The 22,096-nt window shown below is 49.6% G+C and overlaps 1 protein-coding gene across 1 annotated transcript; it reads left to right on the top strand.

Annotated features, from left to right (window-relative positions):
* Positions 1-286: 286 nt before the first annotated feature.
* On the top strand, positions 287-21,869 carry FOXJ2 (forkhead box J2). The gene is made up of 11 exons (XM_043881451.1): positions 287-1,383; positions 8,223-8,569; positions 10,710-10,784; positions 11,736-11,804; positions 11,976-12,116; positions 12,603-12,798; positions 13,922-14,275; positions 14,826-14,927; positions 16,741-16,950; positions 17,778-17,879; positions 18,886-21,869. The coding sequence occupies exons 2-11, from the start codon at positions 8,237-8,239 to the stop codon at positions 18,972-18,974; spliced, it is 1,671 nt and encodes a 556-aa protein (XP_043737386.1). The 5' UTR covers positions 287-1,383; positions 8,223-8,236; the 3' UTR covers positions 18,975-21,869.
* Positions 21,870-22,096: the final 227 nt, after the last annotated feature.

Raw genomic sequence — 22,096 nt, 5'->3', positions numbered from 1 at the left:
CGACAGACAGCAGTGGGTATCATCTCGGGCGGATGGCGAGTTGCACGGGCTCCAGTGGCGGCCGGAGGGGAGCGCGAGGGCCGCGCGTCTCCAGGGCCGCGGGCTGCGCGCGTCGGGTCCCCCCAGGAGCTCGGGGCGGGGGTCGGCGGCTCGGCTCCCCGGGTGCAGCGCACCCAAGGCTCTGCGCCGCCCGCTCCTCCTTAACCCGCGCGGGGAGGCGGCGGCGGCGGCGGCCCGGCGGGCGGGGGCGGGGGAGGGGCGCCGAGCGCGGCGCGGAGGCCGGGGAGGAGCCGGGGCCTGCAGCGGAGCCGCGCCGAGCCCGAGCCCCGGCCGAGCCCTGACACCTTCCGTCCGCCGCCTGGCTCCCCGGGGGAGTCCGGACTGGCCGGAGCCCGAGCAGCGGCGGCTCGGGGAGCCCCACGCGCCGGCGGGAGCGGAGCAGACGCGAACGGGACGAGAGGAGGCGCGGCCGCCTCAGGGACGCGCGTCCGGAGCCGCGGCCTCCCGGCCCCGGCTGCCCAAGCCAGCTCCGGGAGAGCGGGGGAGCAAGCAAACCCCACCCTCGGGGGCGCCCCGGGAGCGGAGGTGGGAGGGGAGCGGGAGAAGACCGTTCGCGCGCAGGAGAGGGACCGAGGAGACCACGCTAGGGGGTGAGTCTCTCCTTCCTAGAGGCGAGGAGGATCCCCGCACCGGCCCGGGAATGGAGCCCCCAAAGTAGAGGGGTGATCCTTACCGTGGAAGCGAGTGAGCAGCCCCGCGTGCCTCCACTCCTGCAAACACACTCTCCGCAGTTCTGGACTTTTGGGGGACGGAGAGAAGGGGGTATGCCTCTGGAGTAGGCACCCTGCCGCCCAGCCCGTGCTCACGGGGGCGAGGACTGCTCACGTTCAGAAGCAGAGGACACCCCAGGGAGAGAAGACGACTCGGCTTCCAGCCTTCCAGGAGAGGGGAAGAAGTCCCCCCAACTTCCCTGTACCCAGACGGTGGAACAGGGCAGAGCCCCTCCGCTCCGATCTCCAGCCGACAGAAAGAGCCCTCCACTCCCGACAGATTCAGTTTGGGGGAGAGGGGGACTCCCCCAAGGGGGAGGAGACAACTCCGGGTTGGACGAGGCTCCTCCCCTCCTCCCCGGGGTCGCCGGCCGAGTGTGGGGGGTGTGCCACCTTCCCCAGGTGGGACCTCCTTCTCCTCCCCCTCGCCCTCCCTCCCCTCCTCATCCTCGGGGGACCCAGTTCCCCTCCCCAGCTTGGGAGGCTCAGCCAAAAACGGGAAGAGCCACTGAGGATGAGGCTCTGCATCTGCCTTTGAAGAGAGGGGTCCCTCCAACCCCAGACTCCAGTACCACGTGGTCCCCGCCCTCTGCTGCGGCTGACGTGGAGACAGGTTAGTGCTTTCTTTCGTCTTCTGTCTTCTTTAGGCACTAGTGGGTGTAGGGGGCCTGAGATGGTGCCTTTTGGGTTTCATTACTGGGATGGTAGAGCAACAACTCAGAGACTTTTCTGGGAAATGTGTTCTGAAGCTATTGGATTCAAACCCTCATCTTGCTGCAGAGGCTATGAGAAATGGGTTTCTTAGTGTTGGGGGGACTGATGGGGTGAGGGTCATTGGAGGTCCCTAGGGAAATGTTTGTTTTCATGCCGAGGGCAAGGGACATCAGAAAACCTCTGCATCTCCAGCACTCCATCCACACGGTGTCATGATGAGACACACCCCAACCCGACTGCCACACCACCCTCCATCCTTGGGCCTTGTCACACCGAGAATGGGCTCTCACTGAAGTCATGGTGACATCTTGTGGCCTGGCCTTGTGCGGGGCTTCCATTGGTATTACATTTTCTTACCTGTAACCCTAGGTCATTTAACGTCCACCAGAGCTGTTCTCTCCAGCCCACTGTGATTACTGGTCGCTTTATAAGAAAAGTGGTCTGTCTCCACCCACTTTGCTTCCCAGCCTCCCCTCATGACATCTCCATTCCTGGCTGGAAGCATAACATCCACAGGTAAAATGGAGATCCCATGTCCCAAGGCAAGAAGAAGGTCTGCAGGGAATGCCAACTCTTGGGTTGAAGTTTGTCCCTAATGCCGGCTGGGTCGCACTGTCACCGCTCCTGTCCTTTGCTGACAGTTTCCCAGGAAAAGGCAGACCCTGGAGAAGAGGAGGGGAGGGGTGATGCTCAGCTTACTTCCAGTCTTCCATGGAAATAAGCTGACCACCAGGGAGATTTGACCCCCAAGGAATTTCTTTTCAGAAAATCACTTGATAGCTTCATTCTATCTCTTCCTGTTTTGTGTGCAAGTTCTGGGTCTCTGGAACCTTGAATGTATGTTATCTTTCATAGGAAAATAGCAGGAACCGTCAAAGTCCAGGATCTTGAGAAAAGGCAAGAAAAAGGTGCCAGGACATCCTTTTGGCGGAGCCTGGGCTGTGGGTTTAGTAGCGCTCTGCCTGTCAACCTGGGATCCCCAGCTAGGTGCCTGTGTTCCTGTCTTGCCACTAGGAAATACTTTGTCTCCTGAAAGGAGCGTTAGACCCCACAGTGAATCCAAGTGAGAGGTTTCATCTTTTTTTTCTCTCTCTCTTATTTTTATTTATTTATTTGACTGCTCTGGAGCTTAGTTGTAGCATGTGGGATCCAGTTTCCAGACCAGGGATTCAACCCAGGCCCCCTGCGTAGGGAGTGCAAAGTCTTAGCCATGGGGCCACCAGGGAAGTCCCGGGACGCTTCATCTTATTTGGGTTTTTATGTTTCCTCCTTTGTTTGGCCATTGGGTGAACTGCCTGGATCTCTAAGTACATCCGCTGTGTAAGCTACCTGTTGGTCGTGGTCCATGAGATAGGGCTGTAATCTAGGTTTGTAGAGCTGCGCCGTGAAACAACTTGCATCTGTTTCTTCACATGGACGTGGCTCTGTTCTCATCATGCATCCCATGAGGGGTGCAAGGCCAAGTCTATGTGTGCTTTTCAGACTAGGCTCCAATTACCTAGAATTGTGTGTTTCTGGTAGGTTGCTGAAAACAGGTGCGCCGGTGCAGGAAAGTGGGGAGAACGCTGGTAAGGATGCCCAGCGGGGAGGACAGGGTGGGCCTGCCCCAGCCGGCGGGGGTCCTCATGAGTGGCTGCAGCCCGGGCTCGGGCTGGGACCACTTCTGCTAGGATTGACAGAGAGCTTCAGCTCTGATGTCTCTGGCCTAATAAGCATGAGGATCCTCGGCTGTTTACTCTAGAACTCCTTCCCCCATTTTTGTTTGAAAAGAGCTGGCTCTGGAGAACAGCAGCCTGTTTCCCACCAAGCACTTTAGCAGATGCCAGAAGGCTACTTGTTGAATGGCCCAGAGCCAACGGGACCAGGGCATGTCCAGGTGACCCACCGCCACACAGCCTAAGTGGCTGTGCTGAGACTCAGTCTCCCTCATTCTCCTTGCCTCCGTGGGATCAGTTAGGGGCAGACAGCTATTGGGTTGGATTAACTATGACTTAGAGGGTGATATTTTCCAGATCACATCTTATGACTCGACATAGTCCCCCCTGGAAAATAAGAGATGATATTCCCCCATTTCTTCATCCTTGGGAGTTTACTAGTCCTGGCATTGGTCAGTCCTTTGGGGGAGGGGGGTGACACTCTCTCCATAGGAAAGTTTGAGATTCTGACATCCTGAAAACTATTGTGAACTCACTGCAGATTTTCTGCTTCTTTCAGGCCTACCTGTATGGTCTGTCCATTTTTCTAATTTTCAGTGTCTATTATTCTCTCTCTCTCTTTTTTCTCATTCAAAAATAGTCATTGCTACACTTACATAACACTCACTAAGTGCTTTAAAAATTTTAACTCAAGGTAATCCTCCCAACAACCCTATGTATAGACAAGTTATCATCTTCATTTTCCAATGAAGAAACTGCAACACAGAGAGGTTAAGTAACTTGCCCGAGGTTGCACAGCCAGTAGGTAGGCTGTGGTGCCAGGACTGAAACCCAGACAGCCAGGCTGGTAATCAGCAAGGTGGCAAACTTAGCCACTGCTCTGTTAGTTTCTGCATTAGGTACAGAGCAAGAAGTTATCATTCCTTAATGCCTGACCTTGGCACTGTTTTCTGTACAGTTACTGGCCTTTCAGAGAAAATGGGAAGAACACTGTGCCTGTTATCTGGGGTCTTACGCATCTCACCTGGTATCAGTCTTCCCCTCCACCAGAATGTCTTTCTGTTTTTCTCTTTCTCCCAGTAGCGTAGTATTCATTAGACGTTCCATGGATGTGATGGAGCCTGCCCTTTGGCTGCCTTTCCCAGTTTCTATGGGTATTTCCTTTCAGTCTTCCAGCTTGCAGAGAAGAATGTAGCCTGACTCAGGTTCTGCCCCAGCCCCATGGCACAAGGCCCACCTGCAGAGAGAGGTCTGGGTAACTGGGTTGGTTGGACTGAGAAATGGAAGTACCTTTTGTGTACCTTTCTAATAATAGCCCTGAACACTAGCCTGGTGCCATTATTTTGGGGGAATGTGGAATGTTGTGGCAGCCACCAGCTCTTTAAGCTTCATTCACATCCCTCCAGGAATGAAGCTTTGACAGTGTTTATGACGGCGTCCCTTTTATTGAAGAGGGAAACTGAGGCAGGAAGACTTCAGGGAGCAAGGGGTGGTTAGGGAGACTCAGCGCGTAGGTGTCAAGGTTCATAATAGAACCATTCTCTGAGGTTCTACACGCTGGGCTGCCCTTCAAGAATGGGGAAGTGATGGGGGTAAGGAAGTGGGATGGGTTTAGGGAGAATGGTGCTGAGAAATCAGGAGGATCTTTTGCTGTAAGTGGCTTGTAGCTGGTAAGATTGGAAGATATTTTGAGTGCTGGGGCGGTAGCTGGAGGGCTGGCTGGGAGGGTGCTGGAGAAAGGTTAAATTTAACCTCAGTGTCCTAACCTGGTGCTGGGGAAAGGCTAGAGAAGGGCACAGAAGCAGCAAAAGGCTGAGGGCACTTCCCTTTATGGAATTCACAGTGATTGGCACCTGCCAAGTGGGTTCTGTAAACCACTTTGATTGTATCCTCCTGTCCCTCCCTGTCCAGTGTCGGGAGGGTTGCAAATGAAATGTCCCCTGAAGGCTTCTGTGTTCTTTCCTTCTTTTATTATTTTTATTTCTGGCTGGGCAGGGTCTTCAGTGCTTTGCGCGGGCTTTTCCCCCCAGTTGCATTGAGTGGAGGCTACTCTTGGCTGCAGAGGCACGCCGCCGGCCTCTCACTGCAGTGGCCCCTCCTGTCGCCGAGCACTGGCTGCAGTAGTTGCCGCTCACAGGCTCTAGAATGAGGGCTCAGTAGTTGTGGTTCATGGACCCAGCTGCTCCTTGGCACGTGGAATCTCTTCCCAGATCAGGGATCGAACCTGTGTCCCCAGTGGTGGCAGGCAGACTCTTATCCACTGTGCTTCCAGGGAAGCCCCTGCTGTGTTCTTTTTTTTTTTCCCCTCTACTGTGTTCTTAAGGTGAAACTTCCCAGGATCTTTAGCAGGAGATAATAGGGTAAAATGTCCTTAGAAACCCAGGAGAACCCTGGTCATTGTGAACCTGCTCATTGCCATGTTCCCGTTCAGCTGGGCTAACATAGCTCCAGAACCAGATGGCTGTGGATTGTACCCTTCTTTACCCCAGTAGCTGCTCTGCTCTGCCTTAGTAAATTGCCAGGAGCTCTGAGGCTTCCTGGAATGATTCAGTGTCCCTGTTAGTCTCCAAGTTTCCACGGTTTTAGGGCAAAATGGTGGTGGTGGGATGGGAAAGGAGGATGGTGGGGAGAGGAGCTCAGGATAAAGGGGAATTCCCTTCGCGATGCTATTTATAAACAGCCTGGGTTGCTGTTGGGGCTCATGCTGCCCAGGCCGCGAGGCACTAAGGTGTTTCCTTGAGTACAGAGTGGGCGGAGTTGATGTGTTGCTGGTGAGGAGCTCCAGGACTTGCACATGCATGCAGAGACTGTGTGGGTGGGGAACTGAGAGATTAGGGGATGAGTGAGCGTGCTGACCCTTGGGAGAAAGTCTCCAGGCCAGACGAGTTATGAACTCGGGGAGTGAGCCGATAGCCGGAAAGATGTGTTGGAGGCAGGAGACTGGGCCCATACGTGCGACTGAGCTGCTAACTACAGTGTGTGGATTTGCGTGTAGTTGTATGTAACGCTGGTGCACATTATGGGAGTGTGGATTTAGGGGTTACACACCCACTATGTTTTCTGTCCAGGATTCTGAGACTTGTTAGCCTTGGCTCCTCAAGAGTGATTACCCCTTCAGCAGGAGTCCGAGGAAGAAACCCCAGCTGGAACCGGGCCAACAGTGCAGGCATAAGGGGGTTCGGCAGCAATCATGGGGGTGGGGCGGTGGGGAGGGGCAGGACGCTTCCCAGGAGGGCTTCCCTGGTGGCTCAGTGGTAAAGAATCTGCCTGCCGGTGCAGGAGAGGCGGTTGGATCCCTGCGTCGGGAGGTTCCCGGGTGGAGGAAATGGCAACCCACTCCAGTATTCTTGCTAGGAGAATCCCATGGACCAAGGACCCTGGTGGGCTATACCGTCCATGGGGTCGCAAAAAGTCAGACGCGACTTAGCGATTGAGCATGCAGGCACGACTGATGTATGTTTGTGTGTTTGGGCAGGGTTGGGGGAGCTAAGGGGATGGGGTGGGTAAGGGGAAGGGGGATGGGGTAGAGTGGGGGTGGTGGTGGAGTGGGGTGGGGTGGTGCTGGCTTCCACCCTAGGGAAGTGCAAATGGCTACCAAGGGGATCCTGCCACTCTTTCCAGCCCCCTGCAATGCAAATCTCACCCACTGTCCTTCACCTTCCCCCACCCAGACGTCACTCCGGCTGCACCCCTCCGCCGGAGAGAGCGCCCAGGCCGCGTGGGTGGCGGCAGGGCGTGCAGACAGCCGGCGTGGGCGGGTTGGCAGCGCCAGGAGTTTGCATGGAGGTGCCGCGAGCGTGCGTGCCTGGTCGGGAAGGCAAGAGAGAGGAGGAGGAGGCGGCAGAAGGGGAGCCAACCCTGAGCCCCAGAGTGGCTATTTTTAGCCGCCTATCTGATTGTTACCGGTGCGCGCACAGCTGGGTGTCTCCCTGGCTCGGTGCAGCCGGACGGGCCGAAGAGTGGGAGGGCCTCACCAGTGACTTCTTCCTGGTGTCGCCGTCTGTGGGCGGGGACTCGCGAGGGGGCGGTGCTTTAAAGGTGCGAGGGTAGCTCCGCTCCGGCCCGTGCCCTCTGTGTTGTCAGTCTGTGTCCCGTGGGTAATGTATGCCGTGTATCTCCTTATGATCTCTGGTCGTGGGCCGCTGTCTGTCTGGCATCCCTGTTTGGCTGGTTGTCACACTTATGTAGCTAATACTCCTCGTATGCACATGGATGTGGGATCCAAGGGCGAGCACTGGGGATGGAACTAATGCGAAATACCTTTGAAAGTGTTGATGTGTGTTTCATTAGGGTATACTTGTGTTAACTCTGATTGTTTTTCTGTACACGTTCGCTCGTGCTGTCTCTCTGTGGACGTTGAATGTAAATATAACAGGTGACACATAATTGGAGAATAGACTTTGGCGGGTTTTACCTGCTGTCTAAGTGGTTTTTTAAGAAATCAATTTGACACAGGTGTTTTTGTTTTTTGGTTTTTTTAGATTTATTTATTTTCTTTTTTGACTGTGCTGGGTCTTCGTTGTTGCACTCAGGCTTTCTGTAGTTTCAGTGCACGAGCTGCCGAGCACTGGCTCTAGCTTCAGCAATTGCAACATGTGTGTGCAGTTGTGACTGCAGGGTTCCAGAGTGCAGGCTTAATAGTTGTGGTGCATGGGCTTAGTTGCTGTGCGGCCTGTGGGATCTTTCCAAATCAGGGATTGAACTGGTCTCCCTTGCATTGCAAAGTGGGTTCTTAACCTCCACAAAGCTTTAAAATATTATGTTGTAGGGCTTTAAGTAAGGAGAATTGAGGAACAGCTTGACTTGCTGGGTGGTTTGATCTCCCTTTTCATCCTGCGTGAAGCAGGAGGCCTCTTGGCCATGTTCCATGCGAAGATGCAGGATAAGTGCCAGTCTGTCATCTGGCAGGTGATTGGTGACGTATGCATTTGAAGGTTCTGGGAACCTGGTTATCTCGTGAGTGGAGTCTTCTATAGGAATTAGAGAAGAAACTCTCCTTCCCCGAGAGCCCTAAGATTTGGTATTACTTGCCACAAGTGACCACAGGTAACACTTGTCTATTCTATTTTTCTCTTCTCTGCAGAATCCAAAAATACCATGGCTTCTGACCTAGAGAGCAGCCTCACCTCCATAGACTGGCTTCCCCAGCTGACCCTCCGGGCCACCATCGAGAAGCTGGGAAGTGCCTCCCAGGCTGGGCCTCCTGGTGGGAGCCGCAAATGTCCACCAGGCTCTCCCACAGATCCGAATGCCACCCTGAGCAAAGACGAGGCTGCCGTTCACCAGGATGGCAAACCCCGGTACAGCTACGCCACCCTCATCACCTATGCCATCAACTCCTCTCCAGCCAAGAAGATGACCCTCAGTGAGATTTACCGCTGGATCTGTGACAACTTCCCCTATTACAAGAATGCAGGCATTGGTTGGAAGGTGGGACAGCTTCTATGCCCTGAGATGGTTCTTAGCTTCGACAACACTTTCCTCTACTTTTGTGTCTTCCTATAACCTGGTCCACTTCGCTCTGAGGTGTCTCAGAGACGTGTGAACTTAAAAATCTCAAATCTCCCATCCCTTACTTTTTTATTTTTCAGAGTTGAACAACTTTCATAGGGTGTATCTGGGAAATTCCAGTGATACCAAACCTCTGAGTATAGTTACGGTATGGCAGGATGCTGATGCTCACCATACCCTCTTTAAAAAAAAAAAAAAATTGTTTATTTATTTGGCTGTGCCAGGTCTTAGTTGCACCATGTGAACCCTTAGTCATGGTATGCAACATCTAGTTCCCTGACCAGGGATTGAACCCAGGCCCCCTGCATTGGGAGCACAGAGTCTTAGCCACTGGGCCACCAAGGAAGTCGCTCATCCTACCCTCTTGTCCCTTGGTTTATTTCACAGATATTTATTGCCATTCTGCTCTGTTGAAGTCACATGCAAGGCATGGCATTTCTCCATCCTACCTAGAGATCGAACCTCATCTGGTTTGCAGAGCTCTATTGCACACAGTCATTATCTTTTTAAAAACTATGTACCAAGAAAAAAAATAATATAATTAGGTCCTTCCCCAGCAGCTCATCCACCAAACAAGGAAGGAGAGGATAAGTGGTTTGGCTGGAGATGAAGGAAAAAGGGGCCTCCTCTTCCATGCGTGGAAGGAAGGCTGATGTTCTCAGTCCTCGGGAGCAATCACTCACTTGCCAGTTGTTGAGTAGAAATGGGGATTTAATGTAGCTGTGTCACTCTGTAAATCATCAGCTCACATACAAGCCAGATGATGAGCTGGGAGACTGTTGAAAGCATTCAGTTTTTCCTTTATAAATATGTTCCTACTAGCTGCCACAGCCCCCACCAACTTCACCCAAGGCATGTATGCAACAATATTTCTTTCCTCCAAATGTGACCATTCCATGGGCTCTTGAGAAGACAAAAAGGTGAATTGTACCTTGTTTCACTTATAATTTATATTTTGTTATCATTTAAATCATCAGTTTTTTTTTTCTTTTTTCATGGCTGTGCCACTGTGGCTTGTGTGATCTCAGTTCCTTGACCAGGGATCGAACCTGTGTCCTTGGCAGTGAAAGCTTGGAGTCCTAACCACTGGACCTCTGGGGAATTCCCACATCATTAGTTTTAAAATGTTCTTTCACTATTGACAGAATGAATTAAGGAGCTGAGCAGATGTGATTCTTCTTTAATTGAAGTATAGTTGCTCTACCATATTATTAAGTTACAGGTGTACAGTATAGTGATTCACAGTTTTAAAGGTTATATTTTCATTTATAGTTAATATAAAAATCTGTATTTATTCTCCATATTGTATCAATACAATATATCCTTGCAGCCAATTTTATATATAATAGTTTGTACCTCTTAATTCCCTACCCGAGTATTGCCTCTGCTTCCTTCCCTCCCCTCACTGGTAACCTGGTTTGTTACCAGGTTTGTTCTCTATATTTGTGAGTCTGCTTCTTTTTTGTTGTATTTACTAGTTTGTTCTATTTTTTAGATAGCATGGGTAGATGATATCATGTAATGTTTGTCTTTCTCTGTCTGACTTATTTCACTAAGCATAATGCCCTCCAAATCAGTCCATATTGCTGCAAATGGCAAAATTTCACTCTTTTTAATTGCTGAGCAGTATGCCATTGTGTGTATATGTGTATATATGTATATGCTGTATATCTATATGCTACATCTTCTTTATCCATTCAACTGTGGATGGGCACTTAGTTTTGTGCAAATGTGATTTTGAGGCATTTATATATCTGTCGTCAGTTGGGTTGATTTGGGTGGAAAGATTGAAAAAATTATATAATCAGCTCTCTAGAAGCACCAAGTAGTCAAATTTACAGCAGTTATCTCTCATCAATTTAATTGCCTTTTCTTATCTCATTGCTCTTGCTGTCTGATAGGTGATTTCCTCCATCAGTATGGTTATGAGGTGCTTAGTTTACCCTGACACTTGCGCTTTAGCGTGTGTTATGTCCCTTTTTGTGTCCTTTTGCGAACTATTGGAAAATTTCCTGCTTTGCATGATACTCAAATCTAACTTGCTTCTCTGCTTCCTCAGAATTCAATTCGGCACAACCTTTCTCTCAACAAGTGTTTCCGGAAGGTGCCCAGACCACGGGATGACCCTGGAAAGGTGAGATTCAGCTGTAATTCAAGAGGGGAGGGCCAGGAAGGAGAGGAGAGTAGTTGACAGCTCAGAGTCCTGTGGCTGTTTTAATTACCCAGAAGAGGAAATCGTATTAATTAGAGAAGCAGCTTTATTTTTCTCTCAGAGGAAGAGCTTGGTTATCAAACTTATGGGTCCTCACAAGAATGAATGACCAAGGAAAGCTGTGAAATTTTTTCTTGATGGAAATATTCATGAAAAAATCGACTTCAGTGCCCTCTTTTGGTGTATCAGGCTCTTTCTAGATGTAAAATAAGCTTTGGAGGCATTTTTCTATAGAAAAATCTCATGGTTTTTATCTTCGAAGGGGAGAAGTGATAGATCATCCTCTTTGTTGGACAGCCATGGATGCTAAAGTCTCAGAGAGTTTTGCCTTAGATCACATGGAAGGGGTAGGTTGGTTTGGGCATTTGCAGCTCTTTGAGGTGGAGGCTGTGTTCTGCATCTTCAGTATGATCAAGACCTGTGTTTGGACCACAGAGGGGTACCTCTGACGTACTCTGTGAGCTGTTAGGACTGGCTTAGTACTCAAAAATAGCTGTTACTCTCAGGATTCTATGTGAATTGCCAGTCATTTTTCTTAATATAGCTCTTATTTTATATGAAGAAGTGACAGTCACTCAGTCGTGTCTGACTCTTTGTGACCCCATGGACTCTTTGCAAGCCCACCAAGTTTCTCTGTCTATGGAGTTCTCCAGGCAAGAATACTGGAATGGGTGTTCATTCCCTTCTCCAGGGGATCTTGCTGACTCAGGGATCAAACCTATGCCTCCTGCATTGCAGGTGGATTTATTACCATCTGAGCCACCAGGGAAGCCCTATTTTATGTGAAAATCCTCTAAAATTTCTGCTTCTCCAGTGGCCGGTATTTCCATATATAATGCTTTTTTTTTCCTCTCGGGCGGTGGGTTCTTCTAGGGCTCTTATTGGACAATTGATACCTGCCCTGACATCTCCCGGAAGAGACGACACCCTCCAGATGATGATGTAAGTCTCTACCTAAATAAGATGCCATTTCTGAGCCCACTGCTCCTTCCGCATCTCCCAGTCATTTCCTAAACGTGGGGCAAAGGTCAGACTCCAGCAAGGATGGAACCATGGGTCTTGTGGGGAGGTTTAGCATCTGCTTATAGACTGCTCTTTTTTCACAACCCTCAGCTGTCCCAGGATTCGCCAGAACAGGAGGCCAGCAAGAGTCCACGGGGAGGGGTTCCAGGGAGTGGAGAAGCCTCACTGCCTCCTGAGGGGAATCCTCAGATGCCACTCCAGAGCCCCACATCGATTGCCAGCTACAGCCAGGTGGGAGGTGGAGGTGGCAGGAGGCATAAGGGATGGATGGACGGGTGGATGGGTGGGTGATCGAATCGATTGATATGTCTATCAGTTCAAAATTATGTATTGAGTGTCTGTGCTGTAGCAGGCAGATAAATTGGGAAAGAAGGAGAAAGCAAAAGAAGGAAACAGGGAAGCTGAGAGAGGGAGAGCACAAAAGGCAGAGAGAGACAACAAAATTTTAAGAAAGATCAGAAAAATGAAAACGGTGAGAGGACAAGAAAGGGAGCCAAAAAAGTTTCTGAGAAAGTAAAGACAAGCATGGATGCAACACAGGGAAAGGGCAAGAGACTACATCAAGGTAGGAATGAGAAAAGGAGAAAGATGATGCTCATTCATTGAAAGGATGGGAGAGGATGAAGAGGACAGGCAGGAGAGCTTGGCCTCCACTAAAGTGTTGTATGGGCCCCTCATATAGGACATGGACCAAGTCTTTCTTGCCTCTTCCTGCAGGGCACAGGGTCTGTGGATGGCGGAGCGGTGGCAACAGCGGGTCCAGGTCGAGAGAGCACCGAGGGGCCCCCTCCCCTCTACAATACCAACCATGACTTCAAATTCTCCTACTCAGAGATCAATTTTCAGGATCTAAGCTGGTCCTTCCGCAACCTCTACAAGTCCATGCTGGAGAAGTCCTCCTCGTCTCAGCACGGTGAGTCTGGGCTGGGGAGGGGAGCTGGGATGTCCTTGTATTTTTTTTTTTTTTTTTTTTAATATTTATTTGGCTGTACCAGGTCTTAGTTGCAGCATTCGAGCTCTTGTTGTGGCATGTGGGATCTAGTTCCCTCGCCAGGCATTGAACCCAGGTCCCCTGCACTGAGAGCGGGGAGTCTTAGCCCATGGACCACCAGGGAAGTCCATGTCTTTGTATTTTTGAACAGATGGTGACATTCTCTTCTCTCCCTCTTTCCGATGTGTAACACGAGGAGAGGGTGATCACTGGTCAGGGAAGAAAGTGTGTCATGAGCCAAAACTGTCTGGAGTCAGTTCTCTTCTGATTTAGTGCTGAAGGACAGCTGTCTCAAGGAGCAGTGGGCTGGCTCCTTAACTGCAGTAAGTGAGCTGGAGGACTCCCCCTTCTAGAACTAAGGGCTGTTATTTAATGGCTGTTAGCAAGTCATTCTGAGGATGGCCACTAGGGGACAGCAGTTTCCTTTTCTTAAATCTCTGTGTTTGTGAGAAGAACCTAATTTTTTTAAATTCTAGCATATTTCTGTTAATTTGGGGGCTTTCTAGATGGTTCAGTGGTAAAGAATCTGCCTGCTGAGCCGGAGATTTGGGTTCTATCCCTGGGTTGGGAAGATCCCCTGGAGAAGGAAATGGCAACCTACTTTAGTATTCTTGCCTGGAGAATCCCCATGAACAGAGACGCCTGGCCGGCTGCAGTCCAGGGGGGTGCAAAGTGTCAGACACGACTGGCCGACTAAGCACAGCACATGTTTGGAACTCTATCTGATGTCTGAGGTCTTTGGAAACTATGATTCCTACATCAGTACCCTTGAAAAATAGCATAAAAAGGTGCATGCAGACATTTGGCTAAAATTTCAGCAGTTGTCCTGCTGTCAAGACGCTCCGTCTGTCAGTCGGTTATACCTGCCCGGGGGCGCTGGCGGGGACCAGAGCTGGAGGGGACCCTGCTGTCCAGACTGTCCTTACCCTTCGAAGGCTGCCTTTTCTGGGCCTGAGGTCTCGGGTCTCAACCCCGTGGAAATCCTGACCCACTTTGCCCCCCCCCCCCCCCCCCCGCCCCCTTCCACACCCTCCTCCCCCTGCAGGCTTCTCGTCTCTCCTGGGGGACCTGCCGCCCTCCAACAACTACTACGTGTACCAGCAGCAGCCGCCGCCCCCGCCGCCGCAGTCACAGCCGCAGGCACCCGCCCAGGGCACCTCTGCCGTCGGCGGAGCGCCGCCACTGCACACCCCCAGCCCCGACGGCTGCACCCCACCCGGGGGGAAGCCAGCGGGGTCCGAGGGCTACGGGCCGCCCCCGGTGATGGCCATGCACCCGCCCCCACTGCAGCACGGAGGCTACCACGCCCACCAGCACCACCCCCATTCCCACCCCGCCCAGCAGCCGCCGCCCCAGCAGCAGGCACCGGGCCAGGCACCCATCAACAGCTCTGGCTTTGGTGAGTAAGCGAGGTGCGCGGAGCCCGCGAAGCACTGCCAGCCGACCTCCCTGTTCTGACTCTGGAAGGAGATGGCATTGGTTAGGAAATTAACCACGGGTCTTTTATTTGTTTCCGGGCCTACTGGTATTTGGGATCCTCCTTCCCCCAGGAGAGATCGAACCTGCCCCGCCCTGCATTGGAAGGGCAGTCTTAACCACTGGACCACCAGGAAAGTCCCAATAGTGGCTGTTTTAGCCTTACGCTCCCACCAGAGCTCCTGTGGGCAACAGAAGTTGCAAATTGGAGCTCTATATTAAGAGAATTTTTAGACAAATTTGGATTGTTTTACTTACTCTCTTGTCTGTGAGCTGGGTTGTTTGTAATTAAAGCATCAATAGCTCACTTTGTCCTAAATCTCCAGCGAGGGAGAGTCCAAAGTTATCTTGGTAATGCAACCGATAACCTGTGTAGGTGCAAGAATCTTGCATTCATAACTCAGCCTGTTGTCAGTTGGTGACTGTCTCACCCCTCACTATGTCCTCTTCCCCCATCCCCTTCCTCTTCACAGCCTTTCCTCCAGACTGGTGCTCCAACATCGATTCCTTAAAGGAAAGCTTTAAGATGGTGAACCGGCTCAACTGGTCCAGCATTGAGCAGTCACAGTTCTCAGGTTGGTGACTTGAGTGATGGTGCCTAAAATAAGAAAAAACAGAAGAACCAGTGGTGCCTGGAGGGGTTGAGGGATGTAGTGTAAGTGGAAAAACCCAATGGAAACTGGAACCAGAGAGGATGGTTAAGTGAAGCTTGCATGCAAGTTTGACATTTGTGACCCCTTGTACTATAGCCCGCCAGGCTCCTCTGTCCATGTAATTTTCCAGGCAAGAATACTGGAGTGGGTTGCCATTTCCTTCTCCAAGTAAAGCTTGAGGATGGAGGATTTCATGTTACACAAGGTGGATAATATTGATACCTTCTTCAAGTTAATCATTCGTTCAGTCACTCAGTGGTGTTCGACTCTTTGCGACCCCATGGACTCTAGCATGGCAGGCTTACCTGTCTCAGACTTATGTCCATCGAGTCAGTGATGCCTCCAGCCATCTCATTCTCCTGCCTTTAATCTTTCCCAGCATCAGGGTCTTTTCCAATGAGTCAGTTCTTCACATCAGGTGGCCAAAGTATTGGAACTTCAACTTCAGCATCTGTCCTTCCAATGAATATTCAGGACTGATTTCCTTTAGGACTGACTAGTTTGATCTCCTTGCAGTCCAAGGGACTCTCAAGAGTCTTCTCCAACACCACCGTTCTAAACCATCAATTCTTCGGTACTCAGCTTTCTTTATGGACCAATTCTCACATCCATACACGACTACTGGAAAAACCATAGCTTTGACTAGACGGACCTTTGTCAGCAAAGTAATGTCTCAGATTTTTAATATGCTGTCTAGGTTGGTCATAGCTTTTCTTCCAAGGAGCAAGTGTTTTTTTTTTTTTATTTTTTAAATTTAAAAAAAATTTTTTTTTTTTACAAGTGTTTTTTAATTTCATGGGTGCAGTCACCATCTGCAGTGATTTTGGAGCCCAAGAAAATAAAGTCTGTTACTGTTGCCATTGTTTCCCCATCTATTTGCCATGAAGTAATGGGACCAGATGCCATGATCTTTGTTTTTTGAATGTTGAGTTTTAAGCCAGATTTTTATCTTGATTAATTTTTGCCTTTATTCAAAATGACAGTGGTTTATTCTACTCAATTTTATCTTAGGGAGAAGGAGGACTGTTTATTTAGAAACCCTGGATCACCGTTTTATAGTTTTGCCACCATTTATTGACAGTATGGGGGCTTCCCAGGTGGCATGTGGTAAAGAATCCACCTGCCAATGCAGGAGATGCAGGAGACATGGGGTTCGACCCCTGGGTCAGGAAGATCCCCTGCAGGAGGAAATGGCAAGCCACTCCAGTATCCTTCCCAGGAAAATTTGTGACTGACAGTATGACCACGGCTAATTCACTCAATTACTTTGAAACTTTTATTTACCAGTAAGATGGTAATTATATGAATCTGGTAAGGAAGAAATAGAATGAGAGTTTGAAAATGTTGATGTCAATTATTGGGGGTTGTTGTTTAGTTGCTAAGTCATGTCTGACTCTTTGCAACCACATGGACTGTAGATCTCACCAGACTCCTCTATCCTTGGGGTTTTCCAGGTAAGAATACTAGAGTGGGTTGCCATCTCCTTGGTAGCACATATAATCAGTGGTGTTGACTGATAGTGTGACTGGAGCAGTGATTTAGGTATAGAACCACTAGGGGTGTTGGGGCTTCAGCAAGGTTAGCATTTCTTTTTTTTTTTTTAATGGACTAGGCAGTTTATTTTTTTATAATGCCTGTCAAGCAATAGATAAATTCAGAAAGCAAAAATTAAAATTTGAAATCACACCACATCACAAAAATAAAAGGAGTTAGCATTTCTTGCTTCTCCTGGCAGAGCTGATGGAGAGCTTGCGGCAGGCAGAGCAGAAGAACTGGAGCCTGGACCAGCATCACATCGCCAATCTGTGTGACTCCCTCAACCACTTCCTCACTCAGACTGGTCACGTGCCCCCCCAGGGGGGCTCCCACCGGCCACCCGCCCCCACCCGCATCGCGGACTCCTGTGCCCTCACCAGTGGCAAGCAGGAGCCGGCCATGAACCAAGGTACTGCATGAAGCCAGTTGCCAAGGAGGTGGAGACTGGATGATGTGAAGGAAGGGGGGTGAGAAGGGCAGAAGAGAACTGGGAAACATCAGCTTACAGGCACTGATCCAAATGCCAAAGAAATAGATTGTATTTCCTTTTAGGTTTTTTTTTTCTTTTTGGTTGCTCTGAGTCTTGGTTGCTGCGCACAGACTTTTCTCTAGTTGCAGTGAGTGGGCGCTGCTTTCAAGTCGAGGTGGGTGGGCTTCTCATTGTGGTGGCTTCTCCTGATGTGGAGTGCAGGCCCTAGGGCTCATGGGCTTCAGTAGCTGTGGCACATGGGCTTAGTTGCCCCACGGCTTGTGGGATCTTCCCGGAGCAGAGATTGAACCCGTGTCCCCTGCGTTGACACATGGATTCTTAGCCATTGGACTCCAAGGGAAGTCTTCCCTTTAGATCTTGATCTGGGAGGTCAGGGTTACTTAAGAAAAGGGAAGAGAAAGTCCCTGTTCTAAATTCATGTCTCAGGAAACCCCTCCCTGGATCGTATCACATAGGGTCATGATCGGCAAACCAGTGAAGTGAGGGACAGTCGGTGATTAAGGTTCTGGGTTTATCACCCTGCTGATAGCTGTGATATTGCAGGGGCTAGTTTCGGGTGCCTTTGTACCCTAAGTGACTAGGACTGAGAGCTTCTGCAGAAAGCCTTGATGCCTACAGGAGCTACAGAACAGAGTGGGGAAGGGAGAAAAGCTGAAGGCGATGGGGAGTACATCACCCTCTCTATTGGACTCTGCTTCCTTGAGTACAGGGGTCCCACTCACTTAACTCTTGTCTTGCTTTCACAGCAGTGAACTCTTACGTGCACCCTCAAGCCCCCCATCTCTACCCCGGCCCATCACCAATGTACCCACTCCCCACCCAGGACTCAGCAGGATACAGTCGCCCAGGTAAGAGCCAGGAGGCTTGTTTTAAGCACCAGCGAGTTTGGCTTTCCTGTGGCTCCAAGCCTGCATTCTGAGCCCTTTTGCCTGCACCTGCCGGAGCGGGTGAGCCTTCCTGGTTCCTGAGACTGAGGGTGGGCCGCCTGCTAGGGAGGTGTATGTCATGGGAGACAAGAGAAGATCAACGTGCTTTAAAGTTAACCCATGCCTACCATGATGAAAGAAAGTAGAAGCATGATTATAAACAAAAGATTGACAAATGGAACATGTATGCCTCACTTCAGAATCTGGATGGAAGATACACTCAGATAAATGAAATGAACATGTTATATACACGCACCTGCTTTGTGCCCATGTCACCTGACCTCTAGTGTTAGGGGTTTGGGGTTGAACTATCTCTGTTGGTGGGAGTCAGCGTGGATACCCTAAATTGTCATAAAGAGTGCAAAATGAACAGATCCTTCACCTTTAAATGCATTTTAGAAAAACCACTGTTATCATCCCACCTAACCACAGTGTTTTCAACTTAGGGGGTCTTTGTCCATGTATTCCTTCTTATACACAGATATCTGTATTGCTATTTCAAATAAGTAGTATATTCTGTAGTTTTTTGTTGTTATTATATAGTCTTCAAAAATACAATTTTTTTTTTGGCCACTCTACATGGCTTGTGGGATCCTAGTTTCCTGACCGGGGATCGAACCCCGGGCCCTAAGTAGTGAAAACAAGGAGTCCTAACCCCTGGACCACCAGGGCATTCCCCATAAGTATTATTTTTAATGGCTGTTACATTTTACTGCTGTTACATTGCTGTATGGTGTAGTTTACTCTAGTTTCTTTCCTGGGACCTCACTGAAGTGGTGGCGGGCAGAAAAAAATAACTGAACTGGTAAGGACGGTAGTTTCCCCAGACCTTCCCCCCAGTGGTGCTTGGGGTTGACCACCGTCCATCGAGATGGACAGAAAGGCCTCCCATACCCTCTCCTCTTAATCTCCTTTTCTCTCTCCACAGCACACCACATGGTCCCTCGGCCACCGGTCCCACCTCCTGGGGCCAGTGAGGAGATCCCAGATGACTTCGATTGGGACTTGATTACCTAGTGCATTCGAGAGCCTGGCCATCAGCCCAGGGCTGGGTGGTGACACAGGGCAGTGGGGGAAGCCCAGCCCCCGCCCACCCTTCCGCCCTTGCCTGTATATAGATATATATCCTTTTTTTTTCTTTCTCTGCCAGAGAAGCCACCGCAAGATGCTGCCGAAGATAACCCCCTCTTTCCTGCCTCATTCTTCCTCTTCCTTTTTTTTTTTCCTAATTCTTTTATTATTATTCTTATTATATTATTATTATTATTATTGGTTATATGCTGTCTCCAGTCTCCTGTCCCCACACCATGGTCCATGTCCACCTCTTGCCTAATTTAAAGTCATCTGGCTGGAAGATGAGGCCATGAGAGCCACAGTGAAAGGTCTCAAACTTTGATTTACCTTTCTCTTTGGGCAATTCAGTGCTAATCCCACCTTTCAGCCCTACGTTGTTTTCTGTGGATATCAGTTCAATCCAGGGCTGAAGAGGCCACATCATCAAGTAGAAGGGATTTAAAATGCTGCTTGGCAGCCATGAATTTGCAGGTTTTACTCAATGGTGCTAATTTTGTCCTCTGAGCTCTTCCTTGTCCCTTTATATCTCCAGTCTTACTTCTGCTGGTCCTTATTCCCCATCAAGGGTAAGAGTGATGGTGGTGGAGATAAAATCCTAGTGGAATAAGAGGTCTGGGTTGGGTAGAGTAGAACGCTGTAGAGGGGTGATGGAATACAAAACAGTCAGAAATTGGGTGTCTTCCACTCTTGTCAAATAAACTGCCATTGACTTATTCCTGGCCTGTTCTCTATAGGATATAGAGTCAGTCCTAGCCAGAACTCTGCTTCTCTTCAGGGCATCCCAGGTGGTGTGAGGTGGTAAAGAACCCGCCCGCCAAGACAGGAGATGGGAGTTCCATCCCTGGGCTGGGAAGATCCCCTGGAGGAGGGCATGGCAACCCACTCCAGTCTTCTTGCCTGGAGAATCACATGGACATTGGAGCCTGGTGGGCTACAGTCCATGGGGTTGCAGAGTTGGACATAACTGAAGCAACTTAGCATGGACCTGCTGCTTCTCTGGTGGAAATGAGGACAACCCTTCAGCATAGGGTCAGCTTTTTGGAGAGGGTTTCTATTGAACCATTCTGTCTTTTTAAACATCATGTTCTCTAGAAATTAACTGTGGCTTTTATTTGCATTTACTAGTTATCCTTTCATCCCCTTATCTCATTTGGCAAATATTATTTCATCCTCCTTCAGTTGTCTGCCCAACTGTTCTACCCATCAAATTTTCTTCTCCCGTTTTCTGGGATTCTCAAGAATGAAGAGTAACCCATGATTCCGTTTAGTCTCACCATGTCCTCAGGCAAGACTGGAATCTGTTTCCCACGGTGCAAAGTAGAACCAAACCTACAGTACTGGTGACAGGAGGGTGAGAGAGGAAAGGGGAACTGGTATAGACATGCATAAGGGATATTTCAGTTATTTAACTACGTAGGCAAATGCTTCTCTTGGAATCCAGATCACTGGGGCTGAAGCTTCTGCAATCAGGTTTTTTGAGGGATTAAGGAACTTGGGAGAGGGTAATAAATAACCAAAAACAAAGAGCTCCATGAGGGCCAAGGAAGGACCTCCTCCCCACCCTCCTGCCCCTGGAAAAGGTACAGGGAAAACTTACCTCCTTTATCAAGGAGTGGCCATGGTTTATGGCTGCAAAGTACTTAGCATATATTGGATATTAATTGTTGAATTCTAGTTCTGAGAAGGAAGAACAGTTTTATTTCCATTTTTATTTTACCAAATGGTCACTTTCTCAAAGCTGTAGGACAAAATGTGCGGAATGGACAAGGCCACTGTCTCTGTGATTTCTGGTTTTTGTTCCTGTCCTTTTATTTACCCATGCTTTCCGCTCTCCTGCTTTCCCCCTCATCCTCCCCTTCCTTTCTTCGTAAAGGGTTCTCTATTGAGAGTTTGTTGACTAAGTCCAGTGAGGCTGAAGTCGGGGGGCAAGAAAGAGCAGTTAACTAAACAGCACTTTATTTCTTCGAAGTTCTTAGTAAGACGTGGGGGTGTGAGTGGCTTGAACCCCCTGTTGTGTTGGAGGGCAGTTTGTGGGGTTGAAGTATGGCATACGATTTCCCGTTGGGGAAAGGAGAATTTCTCTTCCAGGGTGGTGACATGCCTTAGCCCAGTGTCCCCATCTGAGGCGTGTCTTCCTTATCCTTCCAGTCAGGGTGCCTCCTACACACAGTGTCCCATCTGTTCTTCCTAAGATTTCCTCTCTTATAAATCATCACATTTCTCAACCCCTCTTCTACCCAGATCCGCACAAGATTTGCCAGGGTAGACTAAATCAGACATGGATATGTCTCCTGTGTATAGTTTATCTGTGTCTTCTGAAAACGAGAACTCTGGTGGGCAGCCAGTCACTGAAGTTTGGGGCTTGGGCTGGAGATGGGCCGTTAGGCCTTTGGGGCCTTTAGCCCCGCTCTCCACTAAAACCAGCCTCGCTAAACGGCACAGGACAAACCCAACTCTCTTTGGGCCTCAGTTTCCCCTCCCCTCCCTGAAAGGGAAAGAATACTCCTTTTTCTTGTCGATCCAGCATTGCCAGCCTTGAAAGTTTAGTCATTGTTGTTGTCTTGGGTGACATGTGCAAAACTGCAGGAGCTCACTGCCAAAAGAGGAAATAGAGGAGAGCGTGGGGGAGAGGGACAGAAGGAGCAATTCTTTGGTATCCACCCGTCCCTGCCTTTCTGTCTTCAACCCCCATGTTTCTGGTGGGGTGAGTCCTTCATACCACCCATAATGCTTTGCATTGGCGCAGGCTGGGAAGGGGGGGTGTATGGGCTCACAAGTTGTTGTTGTTGTTTTTTGCATGCTTTCTTAATAAAAAAACCAAAAAACAAAAAGAATGTTTGTGGTTTTATCTTCCTGGTGCTGGTCTCGAATTTCTTTTTTGCCAGAGTAGGGAAAAGGGAAATGTGAAATCATTTGTTTTCTAGTGCCCCTCCCCCTCGCTCCCCCACAGGATCGAACCCTGATGTTTTTGGTAATACTGATAAGAAAGGAAGATTAAAAGCATGGCTCTAGCATTTTTCTTTTAATGCTGTTAATTATTGCAAAATATTATTGGGAGAGGCAGC

This window comes from Cervus elaphus, chromosome 22 (genome assembly GCF_910594005.1).
Source record: "Cervus elaphus chromosome 22, mCerEla1.1, whole genome shotgun sequence".
Taxonomy (NCBI): Eukaryota; Metazoa; Chordata; class Mammalia; order Artiodactyla; family Cervidae; genus Cervus; species Cervus elaphus.
Note: the sequence above shows the minus strand (reverse complement) of the source record. Positions and strands in the feature narration are given on the sequence as shown.